The sequence below is a fragment of the Rattus rattus genome, chromosome 8, assembly GCF_011064425.1.
Source record: "Rattus rattus isolate New Zealand chromosome 8, Rrattus_CSIRO_v1, whole genome shotgun sequence".
Lineage (NCBI taxonomy): Eukaryota > Metazoa > Chordata > Mammalia > Rodentia > Muridae > Rattus > Rattus rattus.
Window position 1 is genome coordinate 4213327 of NC_046161.1, and position 24383 is coordinate 4237709.

Consider the following 24383-nt stretch of genomic DNA (forward strand, 5'->3'; position numbering starts at 1 on the left):
TGACAGATGCAATTCTCACCCCAAGGAAGCCAGCAGGTAAGTTGCTTCTCAGGTTTTTGTTTTGTTTTGTTTTGTTTTGTTTTATTTGAATTTCCCTAATTGAGCATAAGTGTAGCCTTAAACTATAAACTTGGCATCATTGTACACTTGAGATATATTTTGATTTTTGTAATTTATGAAAGGATCTTATTATTTCTTCCAGTTTACAGAAAAGGCAACTAAAGAAAGAAAGGTTACATAGTTCCCTTTGGGTCACAGAACAAACAATCGTAGAATTTTTCAAAAAAGATTTATTGTAATTATAGAATTAAAATTTAAGGACTAGACAGTTCTTGGTGGCCTATAACTGTAACCCCAGCACTTAGGATGTAGGGGCAGGAGGATCAAGAGTTCAAGGTCATGGTTGGTACATCAGGTGGGAGGCCAGCCTGACCTGCGTGAAGCCTTGTGCTGACATATCACATATCACAGTGAGCAGAGCAGTTGCCTGGCACGCACAAATGCTGGGTTCCAGTGTTAACCCTTGCCGTGTACCCCATAGTGTATATATCACTACTTTATGGCAATTAGAAACTGGGTGGCAGCCAGAGGTTTAATTAGTTATAAGAATTAACAATTATTTTAAAAATTTATTTTTATTTTATATGCATTGGTGTTTTGTCAGGTCCCCTGGACGTAGAGTTACAGACAGTTGTGAGCTGCCTTGTGGGTGATGGGAACTTAAACATGCACCATCTGGAAAACAGTTAGTACTCTTAGTCACACCATTTCTGTAGCTCCAAGAGTTTACAATTATTTTTAAGTGAGGATTTTAGGTGGAAAAAAAATGAAGCAAAAGAATTCTGTTTTTCCTATCTGTAGAGATATAAACCGTTTTTACTTTTTTAAATAATTATTCATTTTTATTGTGAGCCACCATGTGGTTGCTGGGAACTCAGGACCTGTGGAAGAGCAGTCGGTGCTCTTGATTGCTGAGCCATCTCTTTACCCCAACCCTGAACTCCCCCTTTTACTTTTCAAGACAGGGTTTCTCTGTGTAGTCCTGAGTATCCTAGAACTTGTTTCTGTAGATCAGAATGGCCTTGAACTCATAGAGAAACAATGCTGCTCCCTCCTGAGCATTGAGATTGAAGGTGTGCACTGTCATGTCAACAAGACATATACCTTTCTGCAATGATAAAAATGTAATTACATGAACTGAAGTAAAAAAATCATATTAATTCACATTAATGGCTGGTGGTAGAGATGTTTAATGTTTCTATTCTAATCCAGAATCAATTAGCTTCCCAAACAGTAACATAGAGCCAGGCCTGGTGGTACATGTTTGTATTACAACACTCAAGAGGTAGAGGCAAGAGAATCAGGAGTTCAAGACTATCCTCAGCTACATACTGAGTTCAAGGCTCACCTATCCTAGGGTACGTGAGACACTTCCTCAAAAAACTAAAAACAATTTTTAAAGAAGGAAATTAGGGATGTGGCTGCATCTTAACAGAACGAACATGAACCTGTGACTTTCTACTTGGTACAGGATCTATCGGGGATTCTAGCATGAGTATGTTGGACAAATTTAGAGAAAGGCACTTTGGTGTTTGCTCTCTTCAGCTCAAAATGGGCTCTTTACAGTGGCCTTTGATTGGTCTGCAAAGAGCCCTTTTATCTACCCATTAGGGCTAACACAGAGATACCATGAACTAAGGAGCAGTGCTAACAGATGGCTTATAAACAGCACTAAGCCATTTCCCCTACACCATAGCAATGGTACAGGACATTCACGTGTCGCTTGATGGGGTCCACAACGAAATATGAGAATGTCTGCTCATGTTCTTTAGGTGAAGGGTAGCACACACCCAGAGAGTCCTGGAAAGAGAAAGTGTAATTATTTAGTATACAACCACACTGAAGTTTTTGACTATCATACTTATTTCTGCCCAAGCATCAGGAAACATAGCCAGGTGTAATGGCACACAACTTTAATCCCAGCTCTTTAAAGGCTGAAGGCAGAAGGACTGAGTTTGAGGCCAGTCTGGAGTACACAGCAAGATGTCTATCTCAATAAACAAAGAAAAATCATTAGTCATATATAAAAATTTTAGATAATAATTGGCAATAAGCCACCACTAGTACTATTAATAGTACAGCTCTATTGCACACATGTGTCACAACTGTACTTCTTGCCTTAGGAGTGTATAGTCCAACCGTAGTCTTCCCATGGTGTTTTTGCTGGTTTGTTGTGCCAGGCTGGCCTCAAACTCATGACAATACTGCCTTAGTGCTGGACTACAGGTGTGAGCCATCATGTCTGGCTTCCTTTTTTTTCTTATTTAGGGTGTGTGTGTGTGTGTTGAGATACTGTTCCATCGTGTAGTCCAGGCTAGTCTAGAGCTTGATAGCCTTCTGCCTGAGTCCCCTGAGTGCTAGGACTCTAAGCTTGTACCTTTTCCGAATCTGTCAGTTTGAGAGAAGCACTTTATGGACCAATGAGCCACTCGGTGAGTCCAGGTACCTACTACATGTGCCGCTTGGTTGTGGTCAACTTGGTCCAAACCTAGACTATCTTTGGGAAGAGAGGATCTGTCTCTCTCTCTCTCTCTCTCTCTCTCTCTCTCTCTCTCTCTCTCTCTCTCTCTCTCTTTCTTTCTTTCTTTCTTTCTTCTTTCTCGGAGCTGAGGACTGAACCCAGGGCCTTGCACTTGCACCACTGAGCTAAATCCCCAACCTCGAGAGGATCTCTCTTAAGGGACTCCTTCCATCAGACTGGTGTGTGGGTAGTTTGTGGGGCGTTATCTTCCTTAATAATGGATGTAGGAGGAACCAGTCCACTGTGGGCAGTGCCTACACTGGGCAGGTGGTCTGGGTCATATGAGAATGCAGTCTGAACAAGCCATGAGGTGAGGTAGTAAGGACAGCTTTCCCATGGAATCTGCTTCAGTCCTGCCTTGGCTTCCCTCAGTAGTGCACTGGGTCTGTACGGCAAAGTGTGGGTCTCCTCCATGCTTCATCACAACAGCAGAGAGCAAATGAGTATAGGAGGTGGTGCCAGGATGCTGGGTATTTCTGTGACAGACCTGACCTATTATTTTGGGAAGGATTGTGGGAAGAGTTTGGAACAATATTTAGGAAAAGCCCTCAGTGCTCAAAGTGGAGTGGGCTATTCTCCCGGAGCTTGAAGACAGAACTGAGAGAGAAGCAGTAAGTAGCGTTCCTCCAGAGTCTCTGCTTCTCTCTTCCTGAGAGCAGGCTCATGGGCTGACCCCCTGTCACATTTGATTTTCATAAGTACTTAGCACCATCATAACAAATACACATAACAGTGGACACCAGGATGGCAACTGTATTTGTAATGAGTAGTTAACAAGCTCGATACTCACGTAGGCTTTCACTTTAAAGACAGAAGAGGTAATTTGTATTTCCTTGGTTCGAGGATGTTTCCGAACACTAAGGTGGGAAAAGAGGCACATGTAACATGTAACAAGCCTGGGGGCTGGAGAGAGCTCAGCCATTCAGAGAACCCACCGTTCTGGCAGAGGATCTGGGGTCTGTTCCTGGAGTCCATATCAGGAGGCTCATAGTCTCCTGTAACTCCAGCTCAGGAGTACTACACCCTCTTCTGCCCTCACTGGACTTGTGCATGCATGCACATACAAATAAATCATAAAAATAAGATGTCATCAGTTCACCTGCTCTTTTTATGAATTATTGTTATCCTTTAGGTCTTTAAAATTTTTTAATACACAAAACTATAAATGAGGGGGTTGGGGTAACACATCTAAAGTACATTGCACACATTTATATTAAGTTGGCCTGATGAAACCCATTATTATGTATAACTAAGACATGCTAATGGGGCCTTTTTAAAATGTGGAGGAACTTGCACAATAGACTACAAGGGGTGCCTTTGAGAAAGAGTATTTCTGCAGTGTTTAAGTTCCAGAGTTAGTTGTTTCAAATATCTCAGTGAACCCTTCTTCACTGCACACGGCAGCGAGACATTCCACGGGCTACTGTGGCAGAGGCGCATGCACGGTGGGCAGCAGAGAGGAAGATGTTAGTCTCCTGGGTTTACACAAACTACAAGTGCTGCCCACTTGACTACTGATGGACATGCATGCTTTTCTTTGTTCGTTCTCTCTCTCTCTCTCTCTCTCTCTCTCTCTCTCTCTCTCTCTCTTTCTTTCTTTCCCAGAGCACCAGTGTACTGGTCAGAGGTTATCATGGCAGTCTGTTCTCTCCTGTCTATGGCTTTCCGGGGACAGAGCTCAGTTTGTCTGGCTAGTGCAGCCAGAACCTTTACCTGCAAAGCCATATTGCTGCCTCTGTTTCCCTGACCTGTCCTGGAATCAGTGTTAGCCTAGCACCTGCAATGAGCCTCGTGCCTCTGCTTCCTCAGGGCTGCAATTAGAGGTATGACCCCAATTCATAATCTTGAAATTATGTTTTTTACAAGATTGCTTTAGGGCTAGAGAGATGGCTTAGAGGTAAAGAGCACTGTCCACTCTTCCAGAGGTCCTGAGTTCAATTCCCAGCAACCACATGGTGGCTCACAACCACCTATAATGAGATCTGGTGCCCTTTTCTGGCCTGCAGGCAGAACACTGTATGCATAATAAATAAATCTTTTAAAAAAGATTGCTTTATATTTTATGTGTATAAATGTTTGCTTCTATACATGTATGTATACTACATATATGTAGCGCTCAAAGAAACCAGAAGAGTTACATGTGGTTGTAAGCTGCCCTGTGGGTTCTGGGACCAAGCTGGGGTCCTTCGGAAAAGGAGCACTCTCTTAAGTGCTGAGCCATCTCTCCAGGCTCAAGTTTATAGTTTACTCTTGAACTGAGCTTCAAACAGTAAGGAATGGGATGGAGGGTGGGAGACAGGGAGGGTGTGCCTAGTAGAATTCTAAAATTAACTACATGCCTTTGGCATTAACTTGGAAGGGTAAAGATTATATCTAAATGAAAATTCTTGTACTTCTTTAGAATGAAGGTTTTACAACCCCCATCCTTTGTGATCTCTCCTGTTCCTTCAGTATTTAAGGGAAGGTTGTGTGGAGGGAGAGGGATGTGATGTGGCAGTTGCTAGCATAGGACTGCATTGGACAGAGTGAGTGACAGATCTGAATGAGAAAAGGACAAGAATGAGAACTAAGTTTGGGGAGCTAGGCACTGCAGTGATACCAGCACTTGGGCTGCTGATGCAGGGGGACTGCCTGGACTACAGAATGAGTTCTAAGGCAGCTTGAGTTGCAGTGTAAGACTGTCTCACAGGACAAGACAAAGCAAAGCACAGAAGAACTGATATGACCCCTAAAGCCAGGGCTGCTGCCTCATAGCAGAATGGCTGCCTATGGACCAACATCCTGAGTTAAATACCAGCATGAAAAGGAAAGAATCATCCCACAGACAAACACACAAAAGCAAAACAAGCCATGAAATAGCTTGATAGTCATGAAACCCTTGGTTCCAGAAGCCAGAGGCAAGCTGCAAAAGGGCTCGTGCAGCTGCCAATACGAACGTGAGAGACACTGGGTGGTTCCACCTGCTTATAATTAAATTCCACAGTGAGAACATTACCTCACCAGATCCTTATAGATCAGCTTTGCCGTCTCCAGATAAGGCTTTAGCACATCTTCATACTGACAAAGGGACCCTCCAAGGCAGAGATGCTTAAAAAGACAGAACAGGAACTCTTCTCTTTCCACTGGGCTGAAAACTTCATATTTTTCTGAGTCTTCCATGAGCAAAACCTAAGATTAAAGCAATCATCTTAATAAAATGTAATATATTGAATTTATGGTTATGATTTTAAGCTTAACATATACTTAAAATGAGTATTTTAAACCTAGTACTTTTTGTGTACTGGGGATCCCACAGAGTCATGTTTCTGACAGTGCACACACTCCACCACTTAACTACACTCCCAGAGCAACCTTAGGATTATCTGGAGAACCAGTCATGGCCATGGTGTAGTGGTGCATTTCAGTATTAGGGTAAGAACAGGATCGGGAGGTCAAGGCCACCCTCGACGACTGGTTTAGCAGCACTGCCACCATGCCACATTCATGAAGTGATAGGGACCAAGCACACGGGTTGTGCTTATTTCAGCTTCAGGGACTCTGATGCTACCTTCCGATCAAGGACTCTCGCAACTGTGCTATGTCCCAAGCTCCATTTTTAGCTTAGTTTTGTCGGTTTTGTTTTTGAGACAGTCTCATTATATAGCCCAGAATAGCCTGTAACTATATAGGTGAGGCTGGCCTTGAACTCCTGATCCCTTGTATCTCTTAAGTGCTAGGATTATATGAATATGCCACTATACCCAGTCTTCCATAAATATTCTTATTATTCATTTGCTTTAAAGACTCCTTCAGAAGACCACAGCTACTCATTAAGTCGTCAGAGTCTCTTTACCTGTGGATTGTAGGCACACTGAGCCAGATGACTACGGAGAGGAAGTGTCTTACAAACGTCTAGTGTTTGCAGATCCTTGCTATCACATGTCAGTGACACCTGCCTGACAGATACAAGTTGCTAAGGACCCACACCGAGAAGAAACATTAGCATGGTCACATCGCCTAGCTAGAGGTAGCTTAAGAATTTTACTTAGGCTTTGGGCTTTGATATTTACATTTCCTTCAATAAAGTTCCACTGTGAAATTTTAAAATTCTTTACTTACTTTTCTCAGTTCATCTGAAATGAGAAACGGATCACAGAAAGAATCTAGGCACTTGACAATGTGTCCACTTTCTCGTACAATATTTTCATCATATAACCGTTGGAAAAATGACATTGAAAGTTGTGTGCATGGAACACTTATAGCTTCAATTTTTTTCACTTCAGTGCCTGAAAAGAAGATATTTTGTAAAGAACAAAGCTGTAAAAGTGAACTTAGTGATTTTAGTCTTCTCTAACCCTTTAAAAAGGATGTGTTTTTATTTATGTGATGTGTGGTGTCTGTGTCTGCCATGAGTGAGGTCAGAAGGCAGCATCAGATCCCCTGGAGCTGGAGAGACAAGCAGTTTTGAGCCATATGACTTGGGTTCAAATTCCAGTCCTTTTGTTTTGTTTTTGAGTCAAAGCCTGGTATGTAGCCTTGGCTGTCCTAGAACTCACTATATAGACCTGGCTCGCCTCAAACTCACAGAGAGTTGCCTTTCATTGAGAGCTGAGATTAAAGATGTGCGCCATGCCTCCATGCCTGACTCCGCCCCCACCATGCCTGGCTCCGCCCCAATTTTTAGTTATTTCTAAAATCAACCATTATGCACAGACTCTAAGAAATAACCAATGTGACACATAAGTCAAAAGCTCAGTGGTCAAAAGTGCTGCACAAAATCATGAGTTTAGTCCCCAACTACCACAAAAAGACAAAGCCCAGCTCCAAGGTGCTTTTTGTGACAAATGCCACAGATATACATACACACTATTACTTCTACCAATACATTTTAAATTGAAATAGAATGTAGGGTCAGTGGTTAAGAGCACTTGCTGCTCTCCCAGAGGCCACTGCTTACATCCAACTCTGCATCAGGTGGCTCACGACCACCTGTAACTCTAGCTCAGAGGAGACGTCAGTAGGTACCTACACCAGCACACAGATAGAAAATAAAAATTAAATCTCTCTCTCTCTCTCTCTCTCTCTCTCTCTCTCTCTCTCTCTCTCTCTCTCTCCCTCCCTCCCTCCCTCCCTCCCTCTGAGACAGGGCTTCTCTGTGTAATCCTGGCTGTTCTAGACTCCCTCTATATCTACACGGACCAGGCTGGCCTTGAACTCTGAGATCTCACTACTTCTGCTTCTCTCGTGGTGAGATTAAAGGTGTCTGTCATCCCCTGCTCCAGCAAGGAGGTGGAGAATAAATCTTAAAATACACACAAACACACACACACACACACACACACACACACACACACACACACACACATTCCCCCAAACCAAAGCACCAAAGATTAGCACAATGGGTCAGTGGATAAAGGTGTTTGTTACCAATTCTGATGACCTAAGTTCAATCTGTTAGACCCACACAATAAAAGAACAGAAGCAATTCCTGAAAACTATCCTAGGGCATGTGTGCACACACACCGAATGTTAACAACAAAAAGCTGAGCATTGTGGTGGCTTCCATCCATAATTCTATCACTTGCAGCAAAGGTGGGAGGATAGATAAACATGGCAAGTTCCAACTGGGCTGCACAGTGAGACCTTGTTTCAGAAAACAAAACATCAAAACCAAAACATTAATTTAATTAATTATCATCTGTGGAGTCTTTGACGATGCCTTGAAATGTTTTCTCTTCATTACAAAGTCTCCTTTACATTCCTGACAGTGTCTATGACACAAAGTTTTCCAGGTAAGAACTTAGAGCAGTTCTGACCAAGTCACTGCATGCCCAAAGGGAAGGAAGTGTGGAATAACTGCACTGGGTTCTGCTTCCTGTGTGGCCCCAGCTCCTCCCTTTTTGCCTCCCAGTCTCCAGGCTACACTTATTCCTTGAATATTTTAGAAATAGAATTTTCACCAGCATGGTGGTGACACACCTTTAATCCTAGCACAAGGGAGGCAGAGGCAGGTGGATCTGTATGAGTTTGAAGCCAGCCTGGTCTACAAAGTGAGTTCAAGGGCAGCCAGGGCTACACAGAGAAACCTTCTCAAAAAACAAAACAAAACAGAGATCTTTCTGTTAGTATAAATTAAGCTATACAGTCATAAAGATGAAGACAAATATTTTCATTATCAATGTACCCCTCCCCCCTCTGACCTACTTACAGAGTCTTATATACAGTGATATTCTTTTGTCTTTGGACACTCTGTTGTTTTTAAGGGCTGTAGGCTTCAGGACCAGAACCCAGGGTCCTCCACATGCTACTGCTGAGGTCCACCTACAGGGTTACTGCTGTATCACTAGCCTGAGAAATGCCAGGTCTTAAAAGTCACCTGGCAATTGTTTGGCTATCCACCAGGTCATGTTGGAACCTGTCATTGCAGGTTATAATCCTAGACATGGGGCCGGGAAAGATGCCTGAAGCCAGGAACTGCGTGTGCTCCAGTGACTTCAAAGGCTGTGCTGCAGAGAGAAGGCTGCTGTTTCTGAGGCCCCACCCTCTTAGGAGCAGATAAAGTAAAAGCCTACAGACTATGATGGAATAGCTCTGGGAGCTTCTCAAAGACCAAAGGGCCTCAAGGAGAGCCTGGCAGGTCCATGGCACTGGCTGGTGGACACCACACAGAAGTAGTGACGTTCAGGCTATGTGCTGAGACAGTCTTTGTAAGCCAGGCTGGCCCTGAACTGCCAATAACCTGCAACTTGTATCTGCCACCCCCAACCCCCACCATGAAGGGCCTACTGGTGTGCACCCCAACCTGGCTAGTATGTCATTTTAATAAGTCTGACTAAATTAAATTCAGACTTTAAGGTGTGAAAGGTCAACTGCCACGGGCTGGTGCGTTCTACCAGTTCACAGGACCCAGCCCAGTGTAACTGCATTCTGAGCAGGGGCTGCTGGAAAGCAACTGAGAACAGAGAGAGTCAGGGCAATAGGACTTTGTCCCTAGTTCCTAAATTCAGTTTCTTCACATGCAAATACTACTTGTCCTACCTCAAAAGATTCCGGCCTTTACCTCGTGAAGGCAAGATAGATAAGTAAGATAGAGGTAGAGTTCACTCTGAGGCAGTATTCCTTTCTGTATGTAAACCTGTCACATCAAATGTGTACTTCTCAAATACACTGGTTGGGCAGGCAGCGGAGGATTAAACCTTTAATTCAAGCACTCAAGAGGCAGAGGCAGGTGGATCTGTGAGTTCCAGGCCAGCCTGGTCTACAGAGTGAGAAATCCAAGATAAAATAAAATATAGCGATGGATGAACGTGGGACAGCCATTTCCACTCCAAGCCAGAAAGAAGACTGAAAGACCAAAGGCCTTGACTAGAACTAGATGAGTTTCCAGCAAGCCTGAGAGGAGACAAATTCCTTGCACTTTTAGGCTCAAGAGAACTCATTTTAGTTTTATCTTATGCCTTCTGGGCCTACTGGGAGTGTTCCCATAGCTCCCTGGTTGGAGGAGAACCAATTCTGAAGGTTTCTAGGGGTTAACTTGCCCCCAAGCTCTGTATGGGTGGCCCTGTCTTTGATTCTAAGATTAGAGGCTATCTGGTCTGGGAAAATGACCTCTGATTCACCTCCTATTTTTAAAGATTGTTTTTTTAAAATTATGTGAAGTGTGTGCACGTGTGTGCGGGTGCCTTCAGAGGCTGGAGGTGTTGGAGCCCCTGAATGTGAACGGCCTAATAGGGTGCTGGGAACTGAACTCAGGTCCTCTGGAAGAGCAGTACAAGCTCTTAGTTACCGAGCCCTCTCTCCAGCTCTGAACCACCTTCTGGGTCTTTCCTTTTCTTTTTTAAACAAACAGTTCATGTTGAAAGCTGAGGAGCTAAGACGTCTACGAGTGCCTTAGCTCCAGCCGGCAGTGTCTTTGCTGATATTATCGCATTTCTATTTCTGGTTTCTGCTGAAATGACTGATTACATCCATAAGTCACACCCTGATCCCTTCCTTCACCACATGGTTTCCTACCATAACCTTGGTGTTCTCTTCAGAATAAGGTTCCTTGTTTTTTCCACAATTTAGCAAGGCTAAAACCTTCACAGTCTTCGTCTTCCAGTCCCTTCTTGCTTAACGATGCCTCCTTCTAGGTGGAGACATAGCTTGATTGGCAGAGTACTTTCTAGCATGCATGAAGCTCCTGGTTCAATTCCCAACACTGCATAAAATGGATGTGGTAGTGGAGGCCTGCAATCCCAGCACTGCAGATGCTGAGGATTGCTTTGAGTTCAAAGTTAAATCTGGATTGCACACAGTTTTCAAACAGCCTGGTCTATGGAGTAAGACCCTGTCTCAGAGAAACATAAAAAGTTGATTTTTTTTGTTGTTGTTGTTCTTGTTGTTTATAAAGACTCCAAATGAAAACTGAGGGGAAGATGCCAATCTACCAGAAATATAACAGCAACAGAAAATGAGAGGAGAGGAATGGATGAAGAGCACTGGGAACATATAAGAAATCCCTCTTCAAAATAAAAGTACTGGGCTGGAGAGACTGCTCTTGCAGATCTCAGAACCCAGCCAGGTAGCTCAGTGCTTGTAAACGTAGCTCCAGGGGATGCAACACCCGTTTCTGGTCTCTGTAGGCACTTGCATGCATGTGCACATCCACACACGCACACATAAATAGAAAATACATCCTAAAGACCCAAGTGGGGGTGTTTCTAATTTCAGAGTTGTAATTATTACCCATGAGGGTAATAATGACACTTCAGAAGCTGTCTTTGTGCAGGGTTTCACTCCTCACTTAGAATAAGGTCTGGTAAAACGGCTCAGGGGGAGACGGACCTATTGAGGTCAGCATGGGTTTGACCCAGGGACCTGCACGGTAGATGGAGAACCAAACTGCTCTGACTCCACACACAGACCATGAATATAAGTAAGTTTACAGTTCAACAGCAGGGCTCAGGGAACGCCTTGCTGGGGAGCTGGGAAGAATGTTGAGAGCTGGAGGGGGAGGCCCCTTGCTGAGCCATAACAGGCCTGTCCCACTCACTAATCCACAGCAGCCACGGCTACCTGCAGAAGAGCAAGCTGGCTAAAATTCCAATGGGATGGGGGAGCTAACAAGGACCCATCCCTGACTGAGGAGTTACTGGCAGCTGGCAGTCTAGAGGAGTGGGGTTGGGGGGGATCATTCTTCTTTTGGGTGACTTTTCGGTGATTTTTTGTAATTCATCCATGCTCTGGGGAATGCCCCACACCTATGCACAAGTGGGCAGTGCTGGGCCTGGAGAAAAGGTGGAGATGGGACGTGTTTGGGGAGTGGGACCCAGAAGAGTTGGAGGGACCGTGGTGGGTGTAGTTATGGTCAAAGCTCATTGTATACATGTATGAATTCTCATAGAATACATTTTTAAAAAAATAAAATCATAAAAAAACTTAGGAGCAAGGGAGCACCGCTCTGCGAAGCCCATGCTGGGATGGGGCGACTTGTGCTTCCTTCTGTGAACTTCGGTTTCTTTTTAAAAGATTGGTTGAAGTCACGATGAACATTTAAAAACCTCCATGCTACCTAGTTCTGATTATCTGCTCTTAATCTAAGTCGGCAAATACAGGAGTTTAAAAACTGAGCTTAATTTTGTACGCAGTCTGCAGAGCAGGCTGCACCAGCCTTCTGCTCTGTGAATTTGGCAGGCGTCCTTGGCCAAAAGCAACAAAAGCTGACCTGCTGAGTCTAACAGAACCCCTTTTGTAACTTTGTTCTTGACTAATACTCTAAAAAAGTTACTGTGTGAAGGCTTCTTAGAGTTCCATGAAGACACAGGTTGGAAGTTTAACAAAAGGTTCCTTCCTAAACAAAACATCTAATTTCTAAGCAGTTGGCATTTACCTGTGCACAAATTGATCTTATGTATTTTCTTTCTAAGTGGAATGGTGTAACTTGTTGCATGGCTGAGACCTCAACCTTGAATTTAAAATGTGATGTTCATGTTGGCTTTCAAAACTCTTTTAGGGGAGATGGCTCAATTGGTAAAAGTGCTGGCCAGGTGAGTCTGATGGCTTCAGACACACGTGCATGCATATAAAATTTCCCAGGACTGTTATAGTGTCTTATTAGTGTCATCTAGAGAAAGGTCCCCCTTTAAGAAGTCTTTTTTCTGTTATTTGTTATTATTCTAAAAAGTTCCAGGGCAGCCAATTAATGTCAAACCCCATGAGAGCTGCGGCTGTGCTCTGTCCAGGCCTTCTCATCAGTGGACACTGTCTGAGCCTTCCCCTCTGGGTTGATCTGACCATCTCCCTTACCATGTTCTCATTTCTATGGAAAAACCTGGAGTGTATATATGTCCACGTGGGGGTGTACGTGTACACAGGTACCATGGAGGCTACAGATCCTAGAGCCCCTGGAGCTGAAGTCACAGTGTTATGCTGGATATGGGTACTAGGAAGTGAACTCAGGTCCTCTGGAAGGGCACTATGTCACTTACCTGGTGAACCATCTTTCTCTCCTTCCATTCTTCTTATGTTGGCCATGTATCAGAGGATGGCCTTAAACTCTTGACCCGGCTGCTCTGTCTCCCCAGTGTTGGGATGACAGGTGTTACAGGTGTGTACAACTACTTTCTGTGATGCTGGAGATGGAACTGAGATCTTCAAGTATCATGCAACATGTCCCCACTTAATGTGTCAGTGAATTCCAGAAGTGCATGTTTCCTCTTATTCCTATCACTGTGACTTGCCCATAGCAGAATATATAAATATAAAATACACAGTGCATATTTTTCTAAACTACTGAGAGGAAATTGCTCTGATGTACTATGTCAGGATAATAGCAAGAGACAGATGCAGGGAAGGCCTGACACAGCTGGTCACATATTATTACGATGTCACAATTTGTACTTTAGTGATACAAATCACTAGCGATAATTGCTAAGGCAAAATTTCATTAAGATAGTAACTTGGAAATTAAAATATAAAAATCTTTACCTAATGTTGTCCACTGTCCAGAAGAATCTGAGAGTAACTGCAAATTTGGAATAACATTTGGGTCTTTGAAAAAAGCCTACAATACAAATTGCAAGCATGTTAGAACAAAAGTAATAAAATACCATTTGATTCAAAGTAAGAAGAAAACCTCTGCTTTCCTTACTGCCATTTAATAAAAGGCATTAGACACCAAACCCAGGGCCTTGTCTACGCTGAACAACGCTCTACCCCTGAGCTACATCCTCAGCCCATGTCTCTTTCTTTTTCTTTTTTTTTTCCTTTCTTTCTTTCTTTCTTTCTTTTTTTTTTTTTTTTTGACAGGGTCTCCTTCTGTAGCTCAGGCTGGCTTTGAATTTGCTAAATAGCCCAAAGTTTCCCTCAAAATCTTACTCCTCTGGCCTCAACACTGTATGCTAGGAGCACAGGGATGAGCCATTATGCCCAGCTTGAAGGATTTTTTTTTAAAGACAGTGTGTGTCATGTATCCAGACTAGCCTAGTACACACTTGTAACTTGCTATATAGCCAAGGATAACCTTGCACTCTGGAGGCTCCTACTTTTATCTTTTAAGTGTTGGGCTAAAGATGTGTAGCATCACACTGGCTAGAAGAACTTTAAATCAAGAAAAAGGTTACTGAATTTTATTTTTTAAAGAAAGAAATGAAACCAAGAGACAGTGAGATGGTTCAGAAGATAAGACTGCACAAGTCTTAGGACCCGAGTCTAATCCAGGCTCTATGTAGTGGAAGAAAAGAACTGACTCTTAAAACTGCCCTTTGGCTCCCACGTGTGTACTATGGTCAAGATCACGGACACACACACACACACACACACACACACACATAGAGAGAGAGAGAGAGAGAGAGATTGAGAGAGAGAGAGAGAGAGAGAGAGAGAGAGAGAGAAACAGAGAGAGAGACAGAGAGAGAGAGAGGCAGAGAGAAAATACTAGAATTTTTTTAAATAAAAGAAATTAAGTCAAGTAGATAGGAGGACATGTGTGTTCAGCGGGGTGGGGGGGGGATGGAGGTATGAGCTAGCCTGTCTCAAACCCTGGGGATCCCTTTAAGTCTGATTAGAGGTCATAAACAGAAGTAGAGCAACTGACTTGCAGCAGTTAACTCAGGGCCAATTAAAATGTTTTTATTTTTTTAAAATAGATTTTATAAAAAAGACTTACTTTCATTTGTTTAGTGTTTCTGGCCAGCATGCATGTGTCTCAGGTGTGGGGACCAGAAGAGAGCATTGTAACCTCTGGAACTGGAGTTACAGGTAGGTGGTTGTAAGTAAGGTAAGTGCTCTTACTGCTGAGCCATCCTCTTTCCAGCCTCCTGAAATGTTCTTATAAAAGCCCCTTCTTACATCAAACCAAGGTTTCTTTTTAAGTTGAAATTACAACTATATCCCTAAAAGCACATTTAAAAACAGAAAGGACAGAGGGGGTCTCTACATGTACATAGTTTGTTGGTTTGCTACAGAATTGACATCACAGCATCTGCAGGGACTTCCTAAATGTCAACTTTAGTAAAATGATGTATTCTTTGAAAATATCAGCTGACTCAAAGGTACTGATGTCAAAATGCACAGAACGATTAAATAAATGTGTTTGGTAACATGAAAAGGTATCTGTTATTCCCCTCCCTGTAATGGGAGTCGAACCCAGGGCCTGGCCTGCCAGGTGAGTGAGTGCTGCACCAGCTGAGCTACCACGTCACACAGTCCTGAGTGCAGTGTCCGACTGACTGCTGCCTTATCAGTCCCCATCAGCCCTCTCTTCTGTGAGGATTTCGAGCCAGTATTCCTTCATCCAAGTCTGCTAGGGTTGATGGGATGCAGCCATGGGCCTAAGTTCTGCTCCTGAGATGGACAGAGGAGCCTGTGCAGAACCCTAGGCAAAGTTCTGCAAAATAAAAGGCTTGTCACTGTTTACACGGAAAACTCATTATCTGCACACCAGGGTGAGGCTCTGAGTCCTACATGTTGATCTGATGGTGTTCTCTTGAGATCCTAAAGTAATATTACAGCCACCAATGAGCTCGAAGACAGCCACCTGCATGCACCGTGTAGCTGAACATGCCTAACAATAAAGTTAATTTGTGTCATTTACTCTCCCATCTTTTCTGTGTTTAGTAAAGTCAGCTACTCTAGGCAACTATGTCAGAACCCTGAGATTCACCCAGCACTTTGTCTTTCCCTCCTTTCAGCATCTCAGCAGTCCTTAAGCCTCCCTCCCAGTACTTCTCTGAGTCACTTCAGGGTTAGTGGGAAATGAGGACTTCAGCAAGCATATTTAGAGTAACCTTAAGAATAGCTCAAAGAGTTGGGATTATAGACTGTGTCGCCATGTGTGGCTCCCCAGTAGTTTAGATATGAGTCTTACTTTATTTGGTTTTGAGCTAGCCTAGGCCAAAAATGATCTTGAACAGATCCACTTGCCTCCATCCCTCCCAGTGTTGGGATTCTAGGTATAGATTACCATGCCTGGTGTGTGTAGTGCTGGGATGTATGCTAAACCAGTACTCTACCAATTCAGCTGCATTCTTAGCCCAAGAAGAACTTTAAAATTAGAAAGAAATGCTTGGGGGTTGGGGATTTAGCTCAGTGGTAGGGCGCTTGCCTAGGAAGCGCAAGGCCCTGGGTTCGGTCCCCAGCTCCGAAAAAAAGAACCAAAAAAAAAAAAAAAAGAAATGCTTGGGATTGTGGAAAGTAATTATTGAGTTTTATGGATGATTATTGAGCCCATTAAAGCTACTCTGCTGAGCAACCGAAAGGCAGAAGGGAAAGGAAACATATAGATATAACATATAGACAGCTTCTGTCACATTGCATCAGCTCACCTTCCCTTTGTGCCCAGGGTGTTTTCTATGGGATCTATTAAAATTCTACTTCAGTATGCTGTGGAGACTGACTTGCTAAAACTGTATGTGCCTTATAATCTGGGATCAGAGCTCATCTTAACAACTGCCAAGTGGGATAAAGAAAGCGTTTAACAAGTATTTGCTGAATAAACAGGTATATTAAATGTTATATATGGAGACAACAAAAAGTATCAAAGAAAAAACTGGCTATGGTGGCATACATCTTTAGTCCCAGCAGTGGGGCAGGCAGGTCTCTGTGAGTTTGAGGCCAGCCAGGGCCACACAGTGAAACTACCCTCAAAAGTAAATAAAAAGAAAGAAAACATATTGTATCATTTCAAAATTCTGATCTTAAAAATGAGTAAAGTGTCGGTAAATCGTTAAAATCTAACCATGACTAATAATAATGAGATGGCATTAAAATTCTACCACAGGTAAAAGGAAATGGACTGAGACCAATTTGCCCTCTGTTATGGCAAACAGATTGGAAAATGTAGCTCAAAATTCATGTCCTTTCTTCAACCTCAGAGTGTGCTCAGAAAGGCCATTGCAGATGTTAATGCTATCCTGGTGTAGGGCAGACCTCTGATTCAGTATGAGGGGTGCCTTTAGAGGAGACAGGGTCATGACAAGGAACTACAGGAAGCTGGCCAGCTGCAGCAAGGAGTAGGCAAGGCTTCACCTCTACAGGTTTCTGACTGGACCACTCCTCTTGTGGATGGCTTGCCTGCTCTCCTCACTCAACGGCAGTGGGTAAGGTGACTGATATTATTTGCTGGCATTTTGGTGAGGGCCCAAGACATTCTTCGGAGATTTCTATCTCTGGCTATTGAGAAAGCTATATTACTAGCCCACAGTGGGCATTCAGATAGTGTCGTGATGAACAGATTGCATGCCAGCTATAAAGGCGAATGGCAAGGAATGAAGGTCGCCTTACACACCTGAACACTTTACCTACTGTTGACCGGGAGGCAACACTGAAAAATGATGGGGCTCAGTTCTAAGATTCATATCAAAAACTCCTACCTTTGAATGAAACTTGCTTTCTTTAAAGAATTCCCTTCTAGCTAAGGGCTTTTCCAAACAGGCCATTGCTCAAAACCTTTGGGAGGAAGTCCTGTTTGGGCACTGCTGTTGGAGCTTGGTGCCCACTTCTCAGGGTGAATTCGATTTTCAGAAGCCGGAGGTATTTGGAGTTAAGCCTAATAAAGTCAGGGGTGAAGCTGGGTAGTAGTATTTAAAAACAGGATGTGCTCGTTAAAAAAAAAAAAAAAAAAAAAAGCCCTTGCCATTTTCTGTCAAAATCAGGTAACACATGCCTCTATTTCAGCACTGGGGACGCTGAGGCAGGATAACTGATATGGGTTCAAGGCCATCATGAATTACACAGTGATACTGTCTAAAATAATTACAGATTTGTAAAGTAATCTAAGGCAGAATCCCGTAGGTAGGTAAAAGATATTGGCAAGGTTGTCATGATGGCACTTGGGTGGCAGAGGCAAAGGATCCCGGCGAAAGCCAGGCTAGTCTGGTCTACAGAATGAGACACTGTCTCAAAAAACCCCGAGAAACAAAACAAAACAAAACCCAACTTGCACTTTTTATTACTCCCAAACTCTAAGAACGCGTCATGGAGTGTTCCCAAGAACATCAAGAGAGACCCCCCCCCCCTTCTCCCCATACCAACCATGACAAAATCATCCTTTTGGTAGGGCTGGAACGTCTGGTCGAAGCCGAACGCCTGAGCCTGGATTCTTCCCAACATGGACCTGGCAGAGGGGGAAGAATAGGTGGGCCCTGGCTGGAGTTGAGGGAGCGTAGTGCCAAGTGCCCGAGCACGAACACGAAGAACCCCAAACACGAGCGCGGAGCCACGGCCCTAGCCCACCGACCCAAGCCCGCCGCATGGCCACTTCCGCCCCTCGGCCCTCACCACTGGCGGAGCCTGTTGGTGATCTCCCGGGCGCTCAGGGACGAGAAGGTTCTCTGAGGTAGGAATCTGAAGTAGTAGCCGCCTCTATCCCGCGGCTCCCCAGTCGCCATCGTGCTTACGGCCACGGGAAAGAAAGTAGTACTCGTTTCCATAGCGACACAGCTGGAGGAGACGCACCACGTTCCGGGGGCGGGGCCGGGAAGAGGAGAGGTGGGGCCCCTGGCTCAGCACGCATGCGCCATGGCTCGCCCGGTACCTAACCTTGCCACTGAGGACTCCTCTTAGGAAATGGAGGGAAGTTGACAGTATCTGTGTTGACTCCTAGTGCTAGACACCGGCTAGTGACTTAAAATCAAACCTACAGTTTCAAACTGACAGTTCCCAAGGGGAAATATGCTCTGCACCAAGCAAAAGTCTAATCTGGTTTGATTTGAAAGACAAAGGGACTGCTTAGGAAAATATTCTGGCTCTTTTCCTTTTGAAGTTACATCTCAAGGCTAAAATAGGCCGGTTCCTTCGGGCACTACACCACAACATGCTAATCAATGTGGGATGTATGTCTACCTGGTGAAAATCGCATTCAGGTGCCAACTTTTAGTTTTTGTCTAGTGTTGAGCTGTTACAGGATTTTTTTTTTTTTTTTAGATTTTTTTTTTTTTTATTAACTTGAGTATAGGATTTTTTTTTTTTAAACCTCTATTAACTTCAAGAGGTCAAATAGAAGGGGGCAGGGACATAGGGAGAAGGGGAAAGGGAAAAGGAGAGAGAGGCCCACTGTTTTCACTGTTGCTTTGTGTACCACGAATATTATCTATAATTTATCTACAATTTAAGGCTGTTAGGAATGCAGTAGTGAACATTCTTATGTAGGATTTTTTTTTTCAGTTCTTTGCCAATTCATAAGTTTGTAGGGTTTTTTAAATTTATTTTTTTGTGTGTGTGTTTTCCTGTATGTATATCTGTGCACCGCATGGGAGCCTGGTGCCCTAGGAGGCCAGAGGAGGGCATCACATCCCTAGGACAGTTATGAGCCATTCTGTGGATGCTGGGAGCCCTGGTCTCTTCTTAATCACTGCTAAGGTTTAGCTCCAGCTGACCAGTATCCAACATCCGAGAAAGCTAAGGTGTTGCTTAGTGGTTGTGATATCTTGTTAATCATAGCTGATTCTTTCAGTCCCAGCTACCCAGAACCACAGGATCTTAATTCAAAGTAATAAATGGGCGTGATAGATAAATTTCCCTCTGAAACTTCACAAGCTAGGCCAGTAAGTGTGCAGGCCACCTCAGTTCTCTCTTTGCATTCTCATTCTCTCTCTCTCTCTCTCTCTCTCTCTCTCTCTCTCTCTCTCTCTCTCTCCTCATGCCTCTGCCTCTATCTCCCCACCCCAGGCCCCCCCTCCTCCCCCTCCCCAATACACCTCTGATACCAGATCTGTTGTGTGGCCAAATTTCTCAGGAATACACCTTGGTACAGCATGGGCCTGCCAAAGGTACCCCACCACATATCTTTTTTTTTTTTTTTTTTTTATCACAACAAGGCCTCTACCGTTTGTCTTGCTCTCAATATTTCTTATCTTCTAAGCCTCCACAGAAGAACTCACCAAACACTGAACATTCAAATCCTTTTCTTGTATAAAGTTCCAAAGCCCTTCTATAATCCTCTCCAAAGCAACATGGTCAGTTCTATCACAGCAAAACCCCACTTCTGGTACTAACTTGTCTTAGTTAGGCTTTCTATAGCTGCAATAAAACATCATGACCAAAACGCAGGTTGGTGAGGAAAGGATTTATTTTACTTATATTTCCATAACACTATTCTTTATTAAAGGAAGTCAGGACAGGAACTCAAACAGAGCAGGAGCCTGGAGGCAGGAGCTGATGCAAAAGCTGTGGAAGGGTGCTGCTTACTGGCTTTCTTGGTCTGCTTTCTTATAGAACTGAGGACCACCAGTCCAGGGATGGCACCACCCAGAGGGCTGGGCCCTCTCCCCATCAATCCCTAATTAAGAAAATGCCCTGCAGGTCTTCCAGAGGCATTTTCTCAGTTGAGGTTTCCTCTTCCCAGACACTTAAGTTGACATAAAAGTCACCAGGCTACAAACTACAGAGGAAGCAAGAGGAGAAATGTCTCTCCAGCTTATGGGGGCTTTTAAAAAGCAGACTGTATCGCAAAGAGGGCTAGTCATAGCTTGGGGAGGGAAAGGTGAGAAGTTTCAGAAATGAGTTGACATTTTCTTTTCCCCTTCCCTGGTTTTCTGTTTCTGGGAGAAGGTGTTTTGAAACAGGGTCTTGCTGGTCTTGCTGTACATAGCATGCACCACCATGCCCAGGCTGGTCTTGAATTCGCCATATAGCTCAGGCTATCATCAGACTTGGGACAACTCTCTTGCTTTAGCCTCACTTGTCTTGACCTCTCAGATTCCTGGAATTATAGGTGGGAACCACAATGCCTGGCTCCTTTTCTGCCTTTATATGGGCTTTTGGGTGTGGCATGGTGTCAGATAGCATTTCGCAAAGAGAATTGTCTTTTAGCAGGGCAGGTGATGCTATCCTGAAATTCCCAGAACTTGGGAGGTGAAGGCAGGGGGATCAGAAGTTCAAGGTTGAACTTCTTGGGTACTCAGAGAATTGGAGGCCAGCTCCAGGTCACATGACACCTTACCTTTAAAAAAAAGTGAAAATAAAATAAGTTGATTTTCAAGGAATACCTTTAATAAATGAACAACAGTCTATATATGTTTAACTTATAAAATACATTTAATTTTAATAAATTGTAGTTTTATGTTTTATTTTATTTTATGTATGTATGTATGTATGTATGTATGTATGTATGTATTGAGACTTGTTGTATAGATCTGGCTGGCTCGGAGCTTGCCCTATAGACCAGGCTGACCTCAAACTCACAGAGATCTGCTTGCCTCTCTCTCTGGAGTGCTAGAGTTAACAGTGCACATCACCTTGCTCAGCTACATTGTATATTCTTATAGTTAAAAATAAAAAAAAAGCCATAGTATTTGTGTAATGTGTGTGTATGTGTATGCCACCAAATGCATATGGAAGTCAGAGGAAAACTTTGTGGTGTCAGCTCTCTCCTTCCACCTTTACAGTTCAGAGATTAAATTCAGGTATTCAGATCTTTACTCTCTGAGCCATCTCCTGGCCCCGACTTTAAACATTTTCACACTAAGTAATACATTAAGCATAAATTTACTTTATAGGCTGCATAGTTAAATTGCTAATTTTAGGGTTTAGCAGATTTAATTGCCTTCCTACCTGACTGACTTCAGAGATGGTGACCCAACAGGTTCTAAGCCTGTTTCCTCATGAGAGCTTGAGTGAGTTTGTGATGTGTGTATGGTGTGTAGGTGTCATGTGTATATGTGTGTGGGGTGTGTGTGTGTGTATGTGTGTGTGTGGTGTATATGAGTCATGTGTGGCATATATGTGTCTTATGTGTGTGTATTTATGTGTGTATGATGTGGTTATGTGTGTGTGTTGTGTGTATGTGGTATATATGTGTCATGTGTGTTTGTGTGTGTGTGTGTGTGTGTGTGTGAGAGAGAGAGAGAGAGAGAGAGAGAGAAAGAGAGAGAGAGAGAGAGAGAGAGTGTGTGCATGCGCATTCACACTATTTCTGACAGAGCTTGGTGTCTGCTGCAATATGAATTGAGCATTGACATTATTGCCCATTAGATTTGGTTAGTGCAGCCCCAGCCTTTTCATGGTGGAATGTATTTGTGGATAAAAGTTGGGGCTGACTGTCTCAGTTTCTGGAAGACAAATTTCCTGGGAGGAGTTAGGGCCCCAGGAAGATGTAAACAAGTAGAGGCTGCTGGAACCCGTCTCCTCCCTGACAGGGATTCTGGCTGGCTTTCCTATCAGTTTCAAGCTCTGCAGGGTTGTCAAACAGAGTGGCTCTTGCAACTTCCTAATGGCTGGGTATAACAGCTTCCAGTGGTCTTTGTTTGGTTTCTATAAAAGTTAGATTTAATTGCAGAATCCCATCTTTTGGTTTACATTTGTTTAAACATATTTTACCAATGATATAAAGCAAGGTGCCCGATATCCTACTTATATAAATTTCCAGCACTTTGGAGGGGGTTAGGCCAGGGAATGTGTGGCTAAGACGTGGCAAGGGACTATTGCTCCAGATGTAGGTGAGGGTTAAAGACACAGGTGGGGAGTTCTAGTCCTAGGGAAATTAGTGGGTAGAATTAAGGCTTTAATTTGAGAGAGAGACAGTTGGGAGGAAAAGAGGAAGGGGGAGATACGGAGCATGTGCATGAGTAAATGTAGGACGATAACTTTGGGAATCAGTCCTCATCTTTCCTCATGTGTGACTCAAACTCAGGTCATTAGGCTGCAAGTGCCATTATCTGCTGAGCCATCTTGCCAGCCCAGGTGACGTTCCTCTGTTCTTTGAGGCAAGGTCTCTTGTTTCACAGGCTAGCCATTGACTGAGGTATGGAGCTGAGGATGCTTGAATTCCTGATTCTCCATTTATACCCTGAGTCCTGTGGTTAAGGGGCTGAGCCTTTGCTAGGTTACATGGTCCTAGGGCTTTGTGCCTGTTAGATCACCAGTTGGTACTATGCTAACTAAATCACATGCCATCAGCAGCACATAATTTGTTTAAACATTTTTGTGTGTGTGTGTGTGTATGTGGGGTCTCTCAGGTTGGCCTTGAACTCACAATTAGATGAGGCAGTCATTAAACTCCTGATCTTCCTGCTCTGCTTAAGTGTTAGGGTCACAGACGTGGGTCATCATGCCCAGTGAGAAGGTAACCTTGATTATTTGCTTTTCAATATGGACAAACGTAGACCCTTCAGTTAACTCGGAACTCTTGGTTAATACCCAGAAGGAAGGAGACCTGCCTGCTATCAATACCTCAGCTAATGCTCAGAGATCAGTGCCTTGCTCAGCCACTGCCAGAGAAGCTTCCACCTTCAGACCTTGGAACATTCAGCTCTTAACGAGATGTCTCCAGTAAGTCCCTCCCCTCAGAGCTCAGGGAAGCCTGTGGAGAAGGAGGTGGAAAGAGCTGAGAAGCCAGAGGGGGTGGAGGACACCAAGAAAACAAGGCCTTCTGAATCAACAGCAGAGGCTGAGGCAGCAAGCACAGGGCCTGCACCGGCCTGCGTCACATGGGGTCCCTGAGCTGAAAGAAGTAGACCTGTGCTCCCATTCCCAGCCCAGAAGCTATCTCTGATTGATAACCACTTGCAAATGGAAATTTAGTTTCCTCCAATGGAGTCTCACTGGGGAAAACACCACTCTTAAGGACGGGCTGCCTGCCCAGCAGTGGATGCCAACAGAAAACAAACTCAATGGAATCTTTGCGTTCCTTGTCTCATAATGTCACATCTGGACTCTTCCTTTTCAAGAAGTTAAAAAAAAAATCTATCTTCTTTCCTCTCTCTTTTTAAAAAGTACATATCTTTTTACTCTGCAGGTCCTTCGCATATATATCTTTTGGCTTCCAGTTTGGTGTTGTTATGGGATTCCTGAGTGTGGGAACAAGTGAAACTCTTTTTGTGCCTTCTATTGGACTGTTTTATTTTGCTTGTTTGTTTAATCTAATTTCAATGTGTTAGTTTTGTCATATCATATCATATTTCCGTGGAAGTCTGTTTTCTAATGAGAGACAGAAAGGGAGGGGAAATCATGATTAGAATGCATTATGTGAGGAAAAAAAATTATTTTAGATAAAAGGGGAAAAAGAAAAAAATACCTCCGCTAATGGACAAAAAGGAAAGGGTGTTTTGGGCTCACGTTTTGGTGGGTGCAAGTTGAGAACAAGTAGATCCATGGTTTTGGACTGGCGATGAGGCCAGTGACAGAGTGAGCTAGTTCCCACCCCATCTAGGAGGCAAAAAGCAGCAGGCCAAGGCTCCACAACCCACTTTCAGGGCAGGCCTCCCAGGGCCTATGTATTTCCTATTGAGCCCCAATTCCAGAAGGTTCTCAACTCTGTGTCAACCCTGGGACTGAGCCTTTAAATATGTAGAGGGCAGGCATCAAAGCCAGACCAGTAAGGGCGAGCTGGCTCACAGTTTAGTGG

At 43.8% G+C, this 24383-nt stretch overlaps 1 protein-coding gene across 2 annotated transcripts; it reads right to left on the reverse strand.

Annotated features, from left to right (window-relative positions):
• Positions 1-1232: 1232 nt before the first annotated feature.
• Cfap300 (cilia and flagella associated protein 300) lies at positions 1233-18482 on the reverse strand. Of its 2 annotated transcripts, XM_032910916.1 has the most exons (7): positions 18320-18482; positions 18074-18155; positions 13529-13604; positions 6680-6846; positions 5577-5749; positions 3372-3438; positions 1233-1860 (listed from the first exon to the last, which is right to left on the reverse strand). In XM_032910916.1, exons 1-7 carry the CDS (start codon positions 18469-18471, stop codon positions 1732-1734), a joined length of 846 nt encoding a protein of 281 aa, XP_032766807.1. In that variant the 5' UTR covers positions 18472-18482; the 3' UTR covers positions 1233-1731. The 2 variants fall into 2 exon arrangements, with proteins under 2 accessions (XP_032766807.1, XP_032766808.1); XM_032910917.1 differs by lacking the exon at positions 3372-3438.
• Between the last annotated feature and the right edge of the window lie 5901 nt (positions 18483-24383).

What these genes read in the sequence shown, in the direction of transcription:
- Cfap300 (XM_032910916.1), bottom strand. Translation starts at nt 18,471, where the DNA reads ATGGAAACGAGTACTACTTTCTTTCCCGTGGCCGTAAGCACGATGGCG. An exon ending in ACCAACAGGCTCCGCCAGTG is followed by an intron (nt 18,156 to 18,319) that starts GTGAGGGCCGAG and finishes CCCCTCTGCCAG; the next exon opens with GTCCATGTTGGGAAGAATCC. An exon ending in TGGACAGTGGACAACATTAG is followed by an intron (nt 6,847 to 13,528) that starts GTAAAGATTTTT and finishes TCTTCTTTTCAG; the next exon opens with GCACTGAAGTGAAAAAAATT.